The sequence below is a fragment of the Lonchura striata genome, chromosome 3 (assembly GCF_050655825.1).
Source record: "Lonchura striata isolate lonStrDom1 chromosome 3, ASM5065582v1, whole genome shotgun sequence".
Lineage (NCBI taxonomy): Eukaryota > Metazoa > Chordata > Aves > Passeriformes > Estrildidae > Lonchura > Lonchura striata.
The window spans coordinates 82,388,875-82,401,361 of record NC_140705.1 but is presented as its reverse complement, the minus strand read 5'-3'; the positions used below and the strand labels follow the sequence as shown (position 1 = coordinate 82,401,361).

The window sequence follows — 12,487 nt, the reverse complement described above, 5'->3', positions numbered from 1 at the left end:
TTACATGCAGTGTACTGATTTTGAGATGCATTTTTCTGAAGCAACACAGAAAATGATAAAGCTTTTGAAGGGACTTGAAGAGAAAAACTCAGTTAATTGTTTACAGTACATACTTTTATGTAATTTTAAGGCTCATTTTCCTTTTTCTGCCTTGGGGCAAGGGCTTTTTTCTTTGAGTAATTTGTTAGAATCTTTGGGTTCTTAGGAAGCATTTACAAATTAATTAATTGTTAAAATGGAGACAGAGTGAGAAAGAATATTGGTGGGTAACCAGGCTGTGCTTTATCTCTTGTCTCTCTGAGCAAAAAGTTTCTGGTATTTTGCCATACTACAGTTGCCAACATTGACTTAAGCTAAGTACCTTCCCTCAAAAACGGCTAAAATTCTTCACAAGATGAGACCTGGCCTAAGTGATCCTAGGAAGTCCCTTTCAACTTAAACTATCTTACATGTGTGTATCAGCCAGGATGTTCAGGAGAATCAGAAATTAATGAAGGTACAAAGTCACAATTCTCTATGTATGTGGATCCTCCTTATCTGCATGCTCTTTTACCATGACCCCTATACTGCCTTTTCTCCACTGCTCTTCTTGTAACTAAATATTAAGCATTAGAAACATGAAACAAACATATTCTACAGGTCAGAAAGCAGATCAAAAGAACACAGGTGCTTTTTATTTTTGGATGGTTGGAAACTCCCATGGAAAAAAAATAGACAATTACAATTTTTGCTCTGATTTTTTTCCAAGTGGAAACAAAAGCTTTCTGGAGAGCAGAATTTCTGAACATTTGAACATTCTTAATTAGGATCATTTTGTTTCAATGTTGAAATACTCTAGTACAATACTATCTTGATATAATGTGGAAGGAATTAATGGTATAAGTGGATCTTTTCATGCCTTTCTCTAAATGTAAATCTTGTCAAAATATCATTAAAATCTTCCTGTGAAATGTTGGTAAATTGATAAAGCTGTGTCATCCAATAAAAAGCTGTTCTGCTGAGAAATTTTCAGCAGTTCTAAGCACTTTCAACACAAAGATAGGAATGTTTCCACCTTCTCTCAAGTTTAAATGGTTGAGATTTGCAAAAGATGCTTTTCAAAAGATGAGTACATTCTTGAGGAAGCAATGAATTATCTCCCTGGTGAGTGTGAGCAGCTGTTGAGGCAGCATGTGGTCATTAGCTGCTGCTGCCCTTCAGTGTCAGTGCATCAGGAGCCTGAGGATGAATGAGTTTGGTTGCAGTCAGAAGGATTTGGGTAGGGAAAGCATCAGGATGAACTAGTACAGAAATTTGACACAGAGGTGATTCATAGTCTGAAATATCGTTCAGATAACAAGTTGTGCCTGAGTGATCCAGCCCAGGACTTGAAGCAATATGACCACTTGGAAAATGGTTCTTGATTTTGCCTGAACCCCAACAGAATCCCATTTTACAATAAACCTACAGTTCCTAAACCAACAGTAGCGTAAGTGCATGGGCCTTCTCACTGAAAATTTACAATGCTTGACTTCTGCTTTTTAGGTGTTTTTTTTTCTCTACCAAAAAAAAAAAGAAAAATTAAATGAAAAATGAGAAGTAAACATGTAAAGTTTTACCTTTGTAATACATGTATCTGCCAAACCACAGGAAGAACTACTTAACTCATTTAACTGCTTGTAGTAGAAGACTGACTTACAGGAAGACAGGAAAAGGAAACTCTTAGGTGTTTTGAGAACTGGCCTTCATATGGACCCATATATAATAAGAATTTATGTAGTAGTTATCAGTAAGAATACATAAAATGCATTGTAGCAATATCTATATTACATTGTAGAGACTATTGCACTGCACTATAGTAGCATCTTTGAAGTAAAATCAAACTTGCCTGGTAATCTTAAGCAAAAATTACTTCATTCATCTGCTAAAGTATATGGGAATATATTTTGAGCCTCTGTAGGCAGTTGATCCTAAGAATTCACAGTTCCACTCTCTTGGGGCTACAAACAGTGACCAACAAACAGCTTTATAAGAAGTTATCCAGTCAAGACTCCTGGGACCAGTATCTAATTAGTTTTCTGCCCTTCTGAGCAAGGGTTGTGAATGGTCTGTTCTATTACATTTTACTTTCTGGCAGATTTTCACTCTGAATCTACCAACAGAGAGAATTCAGCCCTTAATACTGTGTGTGTGTATTGAAAGATGAGATTTGATAAATCATTTTCCCATTAATTTTTTAAGTTTCTGACTGAAAGCAGAGAGTTAATAGCCTTAGTGTTAACTAAAGATAAATTAATGTGTTTCATGAAAACCTTCCTAATGAAATAATTGAATTTAGCAAGACCCTTAGCATAAGTTTGCAGTGTGTACATATAGTTTAGATTCAATTCCAGGATGGGGAGGAAGTCTTTATACCCTGTTTTCTTTTAGGTTCTGTGGGATTTGTTTTTACTTGGGAAGAAGGACAAAGATGGAAATGTGTGAATTCTCCATTGGTAGATTACTGTAGATCAGTACTCTGCTAAGCTGTGTTAGATTAACAGGACAAAGTGGTGCCTACACTGTGATGAGCAAACCAAGTGGCAATTCTAATGCAGCTCTGTTTGGGGGAAAAGAAACCATTTTTTAAATTACCATAGGTGCTTTTGTTGCTAAAAAAATTTCTGTAGACACTTCGTTGTACCTCTGTCAGTCAGGCAAAATACCCCTGATGAGTATGTCTTCAGTTAACCTAGTATAGGCAAAGGCATCTTTTCTAATTAAGTCTTCAAGTATTTGTCTTAATTTGCCTTCAGTCTGTAGTGGGCATGGGTTGCCTGAAGTAGTTGTAAATATTGAACACTGCTGAAAATTTGATGTGAATGATTATTGTATCCCAGTTCTTGCACATCTGTGGTTACATAACAGTGCTAGGATCATTTATTACTTTCTTAGGAACAGTGCCCTGAGCTCAAGGGACACCTTTTGCAGTACAGAATCTGATTTAATTTCCGATTCCATTTAATCTTTGTTGCAGTTGGGGCTGCCAACAAAGATGCCTGTTGTAATGTGGATATATCCACTAGGAAAAATTGACAGATGGTAACAAAATCTTGTACCGATAATCCAGGCTGTGTTTGAACTCATGACCTGTATGTGAAGGGCTTGATATCCCATTACAAATCCCTTGAGCTATTTACTCATCTGTGTCTCATTTTTTAAAAGGCCCTGTCTCACACCTATTCTTTCAGTGTTTTATAGAAGTTAGAGTCCTTGTACTCTTTATTTCTGTTAATGTCATTCTGGGTTTTTTTCCCACATTTTGATTTTCTTGAATAGTCTCTTTTTCAATTTTCAAGTCTGTCTTTTCTGTGCTGCCTTGCATTTCATTATCCATTAAAAGGGGGATAGTTTGGAATTTAATAAAATTGTTCAGTATATAATGAATTAATGCAAACGTTTGTTTTAATGAATGTGACTATTTTGTGTAACAAGTTCAGAAAATAGGGTCACATTTTAAGGGAGGTTTTAACAGGTGTGGAAGAACAAAATTGGCATGGAGAACTCAGTTAAGAAGGGTGTTGTTTGATATCTTTGTTAATCTGTTCATAAGACCTTTCTGCTCTTCACTATGACCAAAAAAATGCAAATAAGTGCTTTCTAAAGTTACTAATTTGTTGATTGAGGTTACTACTATTACTGCAACAGTAATCCTATTATAACATAGTCTTAACATATTTTTTATTAAAGTATGGAATAAAAGGCAGTTTCTGTCATAGCTAACTTACTTTAATATTTTAATTCTTAACTGCCTGTTTCTTTCTTTTTAAGCCTAAAAACAAAGTTTTGGCTTTCTTGTAATGCTTAATATCTAATAATTTCATAGATAACTTGGGCTAAGCATCTACTCCTTCATCAGCATATCATACCAGTAGGTGAATTCACAAGCTATGTAGAGCTCCTTGTGTGTCTCTGAAATTTCAGATAAGAAAAAATAATTTTAATATGTATTGTAAATATGAATACAGAAGTAAGTTGCATCTGATTGCATTTTTAATATATAAACTTACTAATCCAAAAAGCAGCATCTTTTTATGCTGTCTATTTATGGGAAATGTAATTTCTATTTAGTTTAGTGTTAACCAAAGGACCTAATGATATGCAAATATAAAATTTATTAAATTAGTAGTGTGATTGCAGCTTCTTTAAAATAAATGCAGATATCTCCTTAGGTGACAGATACACTTGCAAAAAGGTACAGTTTCATGTCATTAAGTGCATTTGCCTAAATTCCAGGCCTCCATGAGATAATTCATGTAAAATGTCCATTAGAAGACAAGTGACTGTTCAGAAAGATGCTCACATATTGGGAGTAGCTTTTTTCAGAAGGACACTGAATCATGTGCTTCACCTGCAAGAATATGTGCAAATACTTTTTTTTCCTGAATCAAGAGTCAGAGACTACTAACAGAAGTTATCCTGACTGTAGCATAAAATCCCTGCCCTTTATGGGAGAGCATTTTGAAGCATTAGGTTACAATGTTATCAAATCACAGTATACTCTTTCCCCTCCTGGGCTGATGCTTTGAATCATTTAAAAACTCTGGAACTGTTTTTCCTATTGCACTTAGGTACTGAAACTTGTCCTGGCGTTGCACCAAAGAAAGAAGATAAACAGCTGAGCACTGTTTGCCTGGGTGAAAACAAAACTGAGAGACAGACAGAGGCAGCAAGTCTTCGGGTAGCTGCAGGAAAGGACCACATGGAGGAGCAGCACTGCAGTGCTGAATCGACACTGGAGCCACACACCCAGTCCACAGGGACAGTGGGCAGGCCTTCCTCGGGCTGTTTATCATCTGGGGATGCTGGTAGAGATAACAGTCTGCAGCTGAGGGGAAGACAGCTCTCCAAGGATGCAGTGAAAATAGAAGGGGCGGGGGAGCCTGGAGTGAAACTCCCTCTTGAGCCGATGGTAGATGTTTTGGCTTTAACAGATGATGATTATATGTCTGCTGATTTGGTTCCTTCTGATAAAGATGGGCCAGCTGATAGAAGTCTGCTCAGATCAAAACATGCTGCTGGGTCTTCAGAAATTCCTAGTGGCCAGCTTGGAAATAGTGACTTAAGCCAGCAACAGATACAGCCTGATGATGATGATGATGAGCAGTCTCCATGGGACAGAACTTCCTCTGGCTGTAATGAAGTGTCTGAGCATGACAGTACTGACCATTCACAGGTGTGCAAGGAAATACAGAGAGCAGCAGGACAGGAGGAAAAGGCCAATAATGAACAAGAAGACTTATTTCTGAGATTTTTGAATGGTAACATAATAGACACTGAAGAATCTGCAGACTTTGCTGACTTAGCAAACCAAGAGGATTTTGACACTGTTCCAGATATTTCACCCGAACGAGCATCTTATAACTCCCTGGAAGCTTTATCACTAGATGACAGCTTTTCTTCTCTTGATGAACTTACAAGAAGGATAGAGATTACTGAGGTAAATATTGTAAATCCTATATAATCTTCCATGTTTGTCTCAGTTAAAATATTTTAGATATTGCCAACTTCAAAATGTGTTAAATATTCCTTTATGTATCACTTTACCAAATCTGAAATCTATACATATTTAATTTCTTTTGAGCCTACTGAAAATGCTGCATTTTAGCAGAGTGCTGTTCTGTTTCACATAGATATAGCATAAATTAATCCAGTAGCATCTATTTTTAAATAGCTATGTTTGTGCCATTTGTGTTTCAGAGGATGGGATAGGAAGCAGCATATTGATACTATTAGAAAAATTCTTGTGTTGATTGTCCCTGTGACTGATGATGATGCTTTGCAGGGCCTCTAATTTCATTTCTAGTTTGCTCTCCTGGTGCTGGGACTGCCAGTACTCTGATGGCAGAGTTAAGTCTCTGCAGAGGAAAAAACACCTTGAGTTTTTCCATAGTCCTTCTTCTGGCCATCTGTTGTTGCCAGCTTCTGACTGTGTTTCAAAGTTCTTTGTTGGCTGTACAAATCTTGTTTCTATAAAATGACTGTCATTTGGCTGCATTGGTGAGAGTCCACCTGAATCATTCATAGCAAGAGACTCAAGTTTTTTGTGAGGCAGGGGGCTTAAATGGGAGAAGGGAAGAAGGATTAACATCAGTAGCAATTAAAGTTTGTCATATGCAGCACCTGGGGTTGTTTCACAATACTTGGGATTTCCAGGTGACGAAGGGTGAATTAAGGACAGCACACCAGCTTGTATTGTTTCATTATATACGTATAGGATGTTTTTCCAGTTAATCTTACCACCCATCAGTAGCCTAGGGATTGTTTTTCAGAAGTGATGAGCACCCACAGCTTTCTTGGGTGACACATTTGAAAGAGTTTGGCACCCCTGAGAAAGCAGCATTGTTAACTTGTGTTCATTGATTCTGTTTTAGTGCCAAAATAAGATTGCACTGAAGTTTTGACGAGCAGATAGAATCTTTGTACTCAGCTGTAACACTTCTTCCTTTCTTGTCCTCTTGAAGGCTTTGAAATTACATTGTTCACGCTATGGCAACCTAAGAAGATAATGGTGTTTTCATACACTGGTTGTTAATGAGTATCTAGAAAATGCATTGGTAGACACATGAGTGAAATTAAATTAATCACATTAAATGACCAATGTGGCAGTAAAAAAGAAAAAAATAATCAATTTGACCGTGATAAAACTTATCATGAAGTGTTTACCTCACTGCCACAAACAAATTAGAATGGAAGGTGGAAGTAAATATAATTTTGAAATAACCTGGGGACAACACCTCTATGCTAGAATAAAATTTCATTACTGTTCTTCAGTTGATATGTAATAAGAATTTATTGAAGATGGGGAAGGGTAAATCTTTGTATATGTATTTACAGTTCAGAAGTTTTGCTTGGCTCCAATTTGAGATCCAAGAATCATCTCGTGCAGTTTTCTAACTTAGATGCTTTGTCACTTACTTTTAGTTTATTATTTACAATAACTAATTGCAAGAGTGAAAATTCACCTAATTCTGACTCTAGATTTAAATAGCTGCTAATGTGAAATAGTATTTTTTGTATTGTACAGGCCCTTATACTGGCTATTTCTTCACTAGTACAAACCACATCCAACAACAAGCAAATTATGGAAAACCACAGTCATTTTACAGAAACAAGATTTGTACAGCTAACAAAGAACTTTGAAACACAGTCAGAAGCTGGCAACAACAAATACTAGAAGTATATAGTTCTTAAATATCTTTGATATCATTTCTGTGAGAATGAAGTGGCAGTGGCAAAACAAATTGTAACCTCAATAAAGTTACATTTTGCTGTATAAAATAAAAGGTTGTAGAATAAACTTGTTATGTGAGAGACAAGGAAGTTAGTAAAAACTTAGAAGTTTTTCTTTATTAGAAAATTATAATTGGGAAATTCTTGTTAGAAAGCAAAGATAGTGAGACTGTCTACCAAAACATTAAGCTTTTGGATGGCAGCTTGTATACCAAGAAATGAAGTCTCCACTAGGTTTAGAGGCAGTGTTGTGTATTTTCTGTTCTCTTGTATGGCTTCAGTCCCTTAGCTTTAAGTTTGTAGTAACTTTGCTCCCACGTGGAGTGCTTACATGGTATCAGGTGTCTGTTGGTGTATAAAGGAGCTCAGGTACTTGCATGGCAAGTGTATCAGGAGGAAAAATATTACCCTCAGTAGCTGTGGTGTGAATACTGAACCTACTAAGTCAGCTCTTTTTCAAACTCAAATTACTTATGTATCTAATGTATGTTATTGGCAAAGGGGTTTTTCTGCTGGTTTTACTGTAAAACAGGGAAGTCTTGGGTTTTGTCATTTTGGGGATTACTTTAAAAAATCTGGTATTGTTGTAATAAAACTACAGTCCTTTGCCATGTAACTGAATAAGGAATACAGCCCACAGAAGAATACACAAACTTTCTTGAGTAGTTTTCTGCATTCAAACCAAACTACTTCACACAGTGAGCTTTTCTTCCTAGTTCCCAGTTTGTAGTGCCTCCATTTTGGGGTTTTTATTTATGTCTATATGCTACAACTAATTCTAAGTGTCAACTTGAATTACAAGGCCTTATTTTCATAGTTTTGTCCAGTATGTTTATAAATATACACACATCATATTTGTTGAAGCTTTTTGATATTTTGTTACCAAATTCTGTTTTAAACAGAGAAGAGACAGGTAGTTCAATTAGCTTATTTCTTCTGATTTTACAACCTGGTTATTAAAATGTATATGAGAAGTGGGAAACTTTTGGCTGAAGCAAATTCACTTTCTACTAATGGTGGGGAAAAGAGAAAAGCTTTTTTTTAACAGAGTTTCAATTAACCAACAGTCATTGCTGCTTTCATTTTTGACTGTTGATGAAAATGCCACCATACACGTGCATGCCTCTTTCAGTTCCTGTACAGTGACTGTAAAAACTCCTGTCAAAAGATTTTGTCAAGGCCAGCAGATCTGAGCAAGCTCAGTTACATAGATGCTCCAAGACCATCTTTTGTTAATTATCCACCTTAGAATTAAGAAAATATCTGATTTTTCAATAGGGTCCTTTATGCACCTCTTTCATGTAAAAGCTATTGGTAGGGCACTCTGGTGCAAGCCTGTATTTTTCTGCATGTGGTTCAAGTCAAGCCTGTGCTTGACTTGTGGTCAACTGTATTAACCACAGTTCCCTCATTAACTTCCAATATAAACAGTATATTCTTCCTTTTTTAATTCCTCCTGACACCTACAGAATGGGATGTAAAACTTCATCTTGTGTGGCAGCTAAGCCCTTCTCCTGAGATGTTTCATTACTGGGAAATGGAGCTAATAGAATCACTTTGTGTATTGGAAACAAAGACAAAAAACCTTAAGTGTATAACTCATAAAATTCAAAGGCAAATGAAGTATAGTGATGCCATGGAGCTGAGTCAGGAGAGGTTTATGTTGGATATTGAGAAAAGTTTCTTCACCCAGAGAGTGGTTGGGACTGGAACAGCTCCCCAGGGAAGTGGTCACAGCACCATCTTGGCAGAGTTCAAGAAGTGTTTGGACAATGCTCTCAGGCACATGGTGTGACTCTTGGGGTGTCCTGTGCAGGACTAAGAGTTAAACTTGATCATCCTTGTGAGTCCCTTCCAGCTCAACATATTCTATGATTCTATTCTAGGAATAAATTACATATATAAAGGGGCTGTTTTTCAAAATACAGTTTATGGCTTTTGTTGAGATGGGGAAGTAACACTAGCCACAATTATTTTTATTGCAAAATTGAAAGCATTTTATCCCTCTTTTTAAGCAAAAGAAGATGTTCAGAAGAGAGAAACTTGTACTGTGTCACATTAGTTCTTTATACATTTAAAGTAAATCCTGAAATGTATCTATGTAGGCTGACAGGGAAAGTAAATGAACCTCATTGTAGCAAGTCTTTCCTCCAGAAAGCCTTTTATGTAACTGTAATTACTGCAACACATTTCCACATAATCCTGTCAAGGATAGCCCTCTGGTTTTAAGCTTGGAGAAGACAGGAGTTTGTGACACAGTCATTCAGAAACTACCAAGAGCCAACAGACAGAAGGAAGTGCCTCAGTTTGCTGGGATGTCTTGCAGAACAGACCACCACTTCTAATCTTTGGGCAGATTGGTAGGAATGCCCTGCCATCTCTGGGTGACATTCCCACCTTGTACAGTCCAAGCCACTTGGGAATAATCATGCCAGGCAACAGCCAGCCTGCTGTGTGGGTGGTGTGGGAGAAGCAATTGATCCTCTTTATGAAAGCAATGCTGTAAGCAGAGGCTTAAAATAATCTACTCTACTAAAGGATATCATTTTGTCTCCACCCTTCCAAATAAATAAGTAAAATTAAAACACTCCTACATAATCCCTTTTCCTTGTCACAACAAAGAACCATAAGTGGTGATTTTTCTGTTGGCCTATTAAATTTTTGTTTTTGCAAGGCTAATTTAGCAGTACCAGTAGAAGCTGCACCTCAGTGCACTCATTTGTTGTGATGAGACAGTTGCAAACTATTATTTCTGGGTCATTTCTGCCAGCTATTGGTCCTCTGCATGTTGACTTAAACAATTTGTTTCCTCTTTCTCCACACTTCCACTACTTTCCAAGTACTTTCTAGCATTGTTTCATTAAATAATCCATTCAAGCTCTTGAGCATATATACAAAAGGGAAAGTGAATATCAAAAGTGTGGCAGAGATCAGTTTTATCCTCTGAGTTGTTCTAGGTAATGTTATTTGTCCATTTAAGGGCTATAAAATACTGCCAGACCAGAGACCCACGAGTGTAATTGCCATATTTATCAGTTCAATGTTGCAAAGGCCAAAGCTGCTCCAGTACCTATTGGATTGTGCCCTATGTCTCCCTGTGTGCAGGGCACCATCTCTGACTGCAGCATGCATTGATGCATTATATAAGTTCACAACATGAGGCAAGCTTAAGGATATGAACTTGGTTTTTTTTTCTGTTTCTCTACTGCTCTTAGAAATGCAATGCATAAAAGTTTTTATGGATGGTCTTCTAACTTATGTTATAGATACGCTTAAGTAGTCCTTTGTCTGCAACTACAGTGTTACTTGGAAACTTGGGGGTTTTGGAGTTTTTGTGAAAGTTAGAGACCTTTGGGGTTATCTAATAGATGAGTTGCAAATTCAGTTGTAAATGTGATATGTTTTATCTGTAGCACAATTGTATGCATATTACTTTTCAATTTAACAAATGTTACTGTTGATCTACAGAATTAAGCTTTTTAAAGTCCTACTGCAGTCTAGGTAGAAATAATTACGACTTTTTTTGAGGCAAGGAGGTTCACAAGGTAGAAAAAAAGGGCAATTCTGAACATACTTTTGACTTTAATTTCTATTTATTTGTAGCACACCAGAAGCTACTTGCTTAGGAAAGCATTTTTCTCCTGGTGCATCACCTACTTTAATTTCATTAATAACAAGGAAGTTACAGACTGCTCAACCAACCCAGTATGGCTTACCATATATTTTTGCAACTAATGGAAATACTATAGCAAAGAAAAGAGAAGGTGTGGTTTATTGACTTGTTGACCATATTGCTGTTTGTGCAAGCTGTTTGAGTGACCAGCCTGTAGGGAAGGATTTTTGCACTGCTGCTGTATCCAGAGAGCTTATTACAATGTGGAACTCAATGTGGAATCCATCCAGAGCACTGAAGCTTTCTTTTTCCCTGTTCCCTGGTGTTCCCTCTCTTCGGTTTTGTAGCCCTGCTGTAGCTGCTTGTCCGCCCCTGGGGAACCAATTGCAGTGCTGGAAAATTAATCTCACAATAAGTATGTGATGGGCTCTGCAGGATTATATTTTTGGAGGGGCAGCAGCAGTGTGTCATTGACTTGTTATTGCCCTCTGATGATAATGATTTTGACACAAATCCACCTCACCACTGCCCCTGCCCACGTGAGCTTACAAAGTAGCACAAAGTGTGATCCAAGCAGAAAATGTGTGTGCATTTAACATTTATAACAATTAAAGGCAAACAGTGTCAGTAAGCAGCAGAACAATACTGCAGCTGTCCTGTCTGTTCAGGACTTGATGTCTTCAAAAAGGAGGCTTCCCAAGTACTGCAATGTTTAAGAAAAGTAAACTGGAAACCATTTATTAACTGTTTAGCTTGTTTCCTCCCTGAGTCATTGTGAAAAATTGAGCAGGAGCTCTATTTAACATCTCTTGTGCCACTCACTGACTTTCCTGATAGATTACCCCAGTGGAAGGATTGGTGTCTATATTAAAGAAGAGAGATGACAGAGATGGAAAAACAATTGCTCAAGTCCAGCAAAGGCAAACAAAGAGAAGAGTGAGATTCCAAGAAATGGAAGACACATTGGATCAAGGTAGTTTAAATTTGTTGATTCATGGATTGTTCTCTTGGTCAGTCTTTTTGTTCACAGCAGCAAAACAGGCATTTATTGAACATACTCTCCTGGTTTTTTAAAACTTAGTAAGTAAAGGTGATTGATAAAAGATTTTTAGTCTGTACCAGGTTTGGGTAACAAGACTACAGAAGGATACAGTGAGCATACTTCTGTTTTAAAGCTTGGCTGAGAATGAAGTCACTGTTTTTTTCCTCTGGCTGAATGATTTACAAGTGACAAATAATTGAAGTCCTTTCATTAATGATCATTGCTCAGAGGTGTGAGGTGTAGGCTTTCTCCCTAAAGCCATTTAGTGTGTAGGTAGAGGGATGCAAAAGAAACAAGTCTGTTGTGCTTTGTCCATGGGTACATTTCCAACCCTTTCTAGTTGTTTCCATGCGATGGGAGGGTGTTGGATTTTAACCTTTCTTTATAATTTAATATCCATACATATTTGCTAGCTGTCATTAAATCTGGCTTTACACGTTTTGATGGGCTAAATAGCCTCATGAGAAACACAGTACATTTCTCATGTTATGCTTTTTTTTTTTGAGTTTAGAGTCTCTATTATTCAAACTGAAGAGACACTAAGAAAATTACCTTTGATTACTAATGATATAGAAAGTTCT

The 12,487-nt window shown here is 37.0% G+C and overlaps 1 protein-coding gene across 3 annotated transcripts in view; it reads left to right on the top strand.

Annotated features, from left to right (window-relative positions):
• Positions 1–12,487, top strand: part of CNST (consortin, connexin sorting protein) — a 57,261-nt gene that overhangs the window by 31,463 nt on the left and 13,311 nt on the right. For all 3 annotated transcript variants that reach the window (XM_085576942.1, XM_085576941.1, XM_021550460.3), the window contains 2 exons: positions 4,590–5,458; positions 11,702–11,837. In XM_085576942.1, the coding sequence (XP_085433068.1) occupies positions 4,590–5,458; positions 11,702–11,837 (1,005 nt within the window). The remainder of the gene's footprint in view (positions 1–4,589; positions 5,459–11,701; positions 11,838–12,487) is intronic.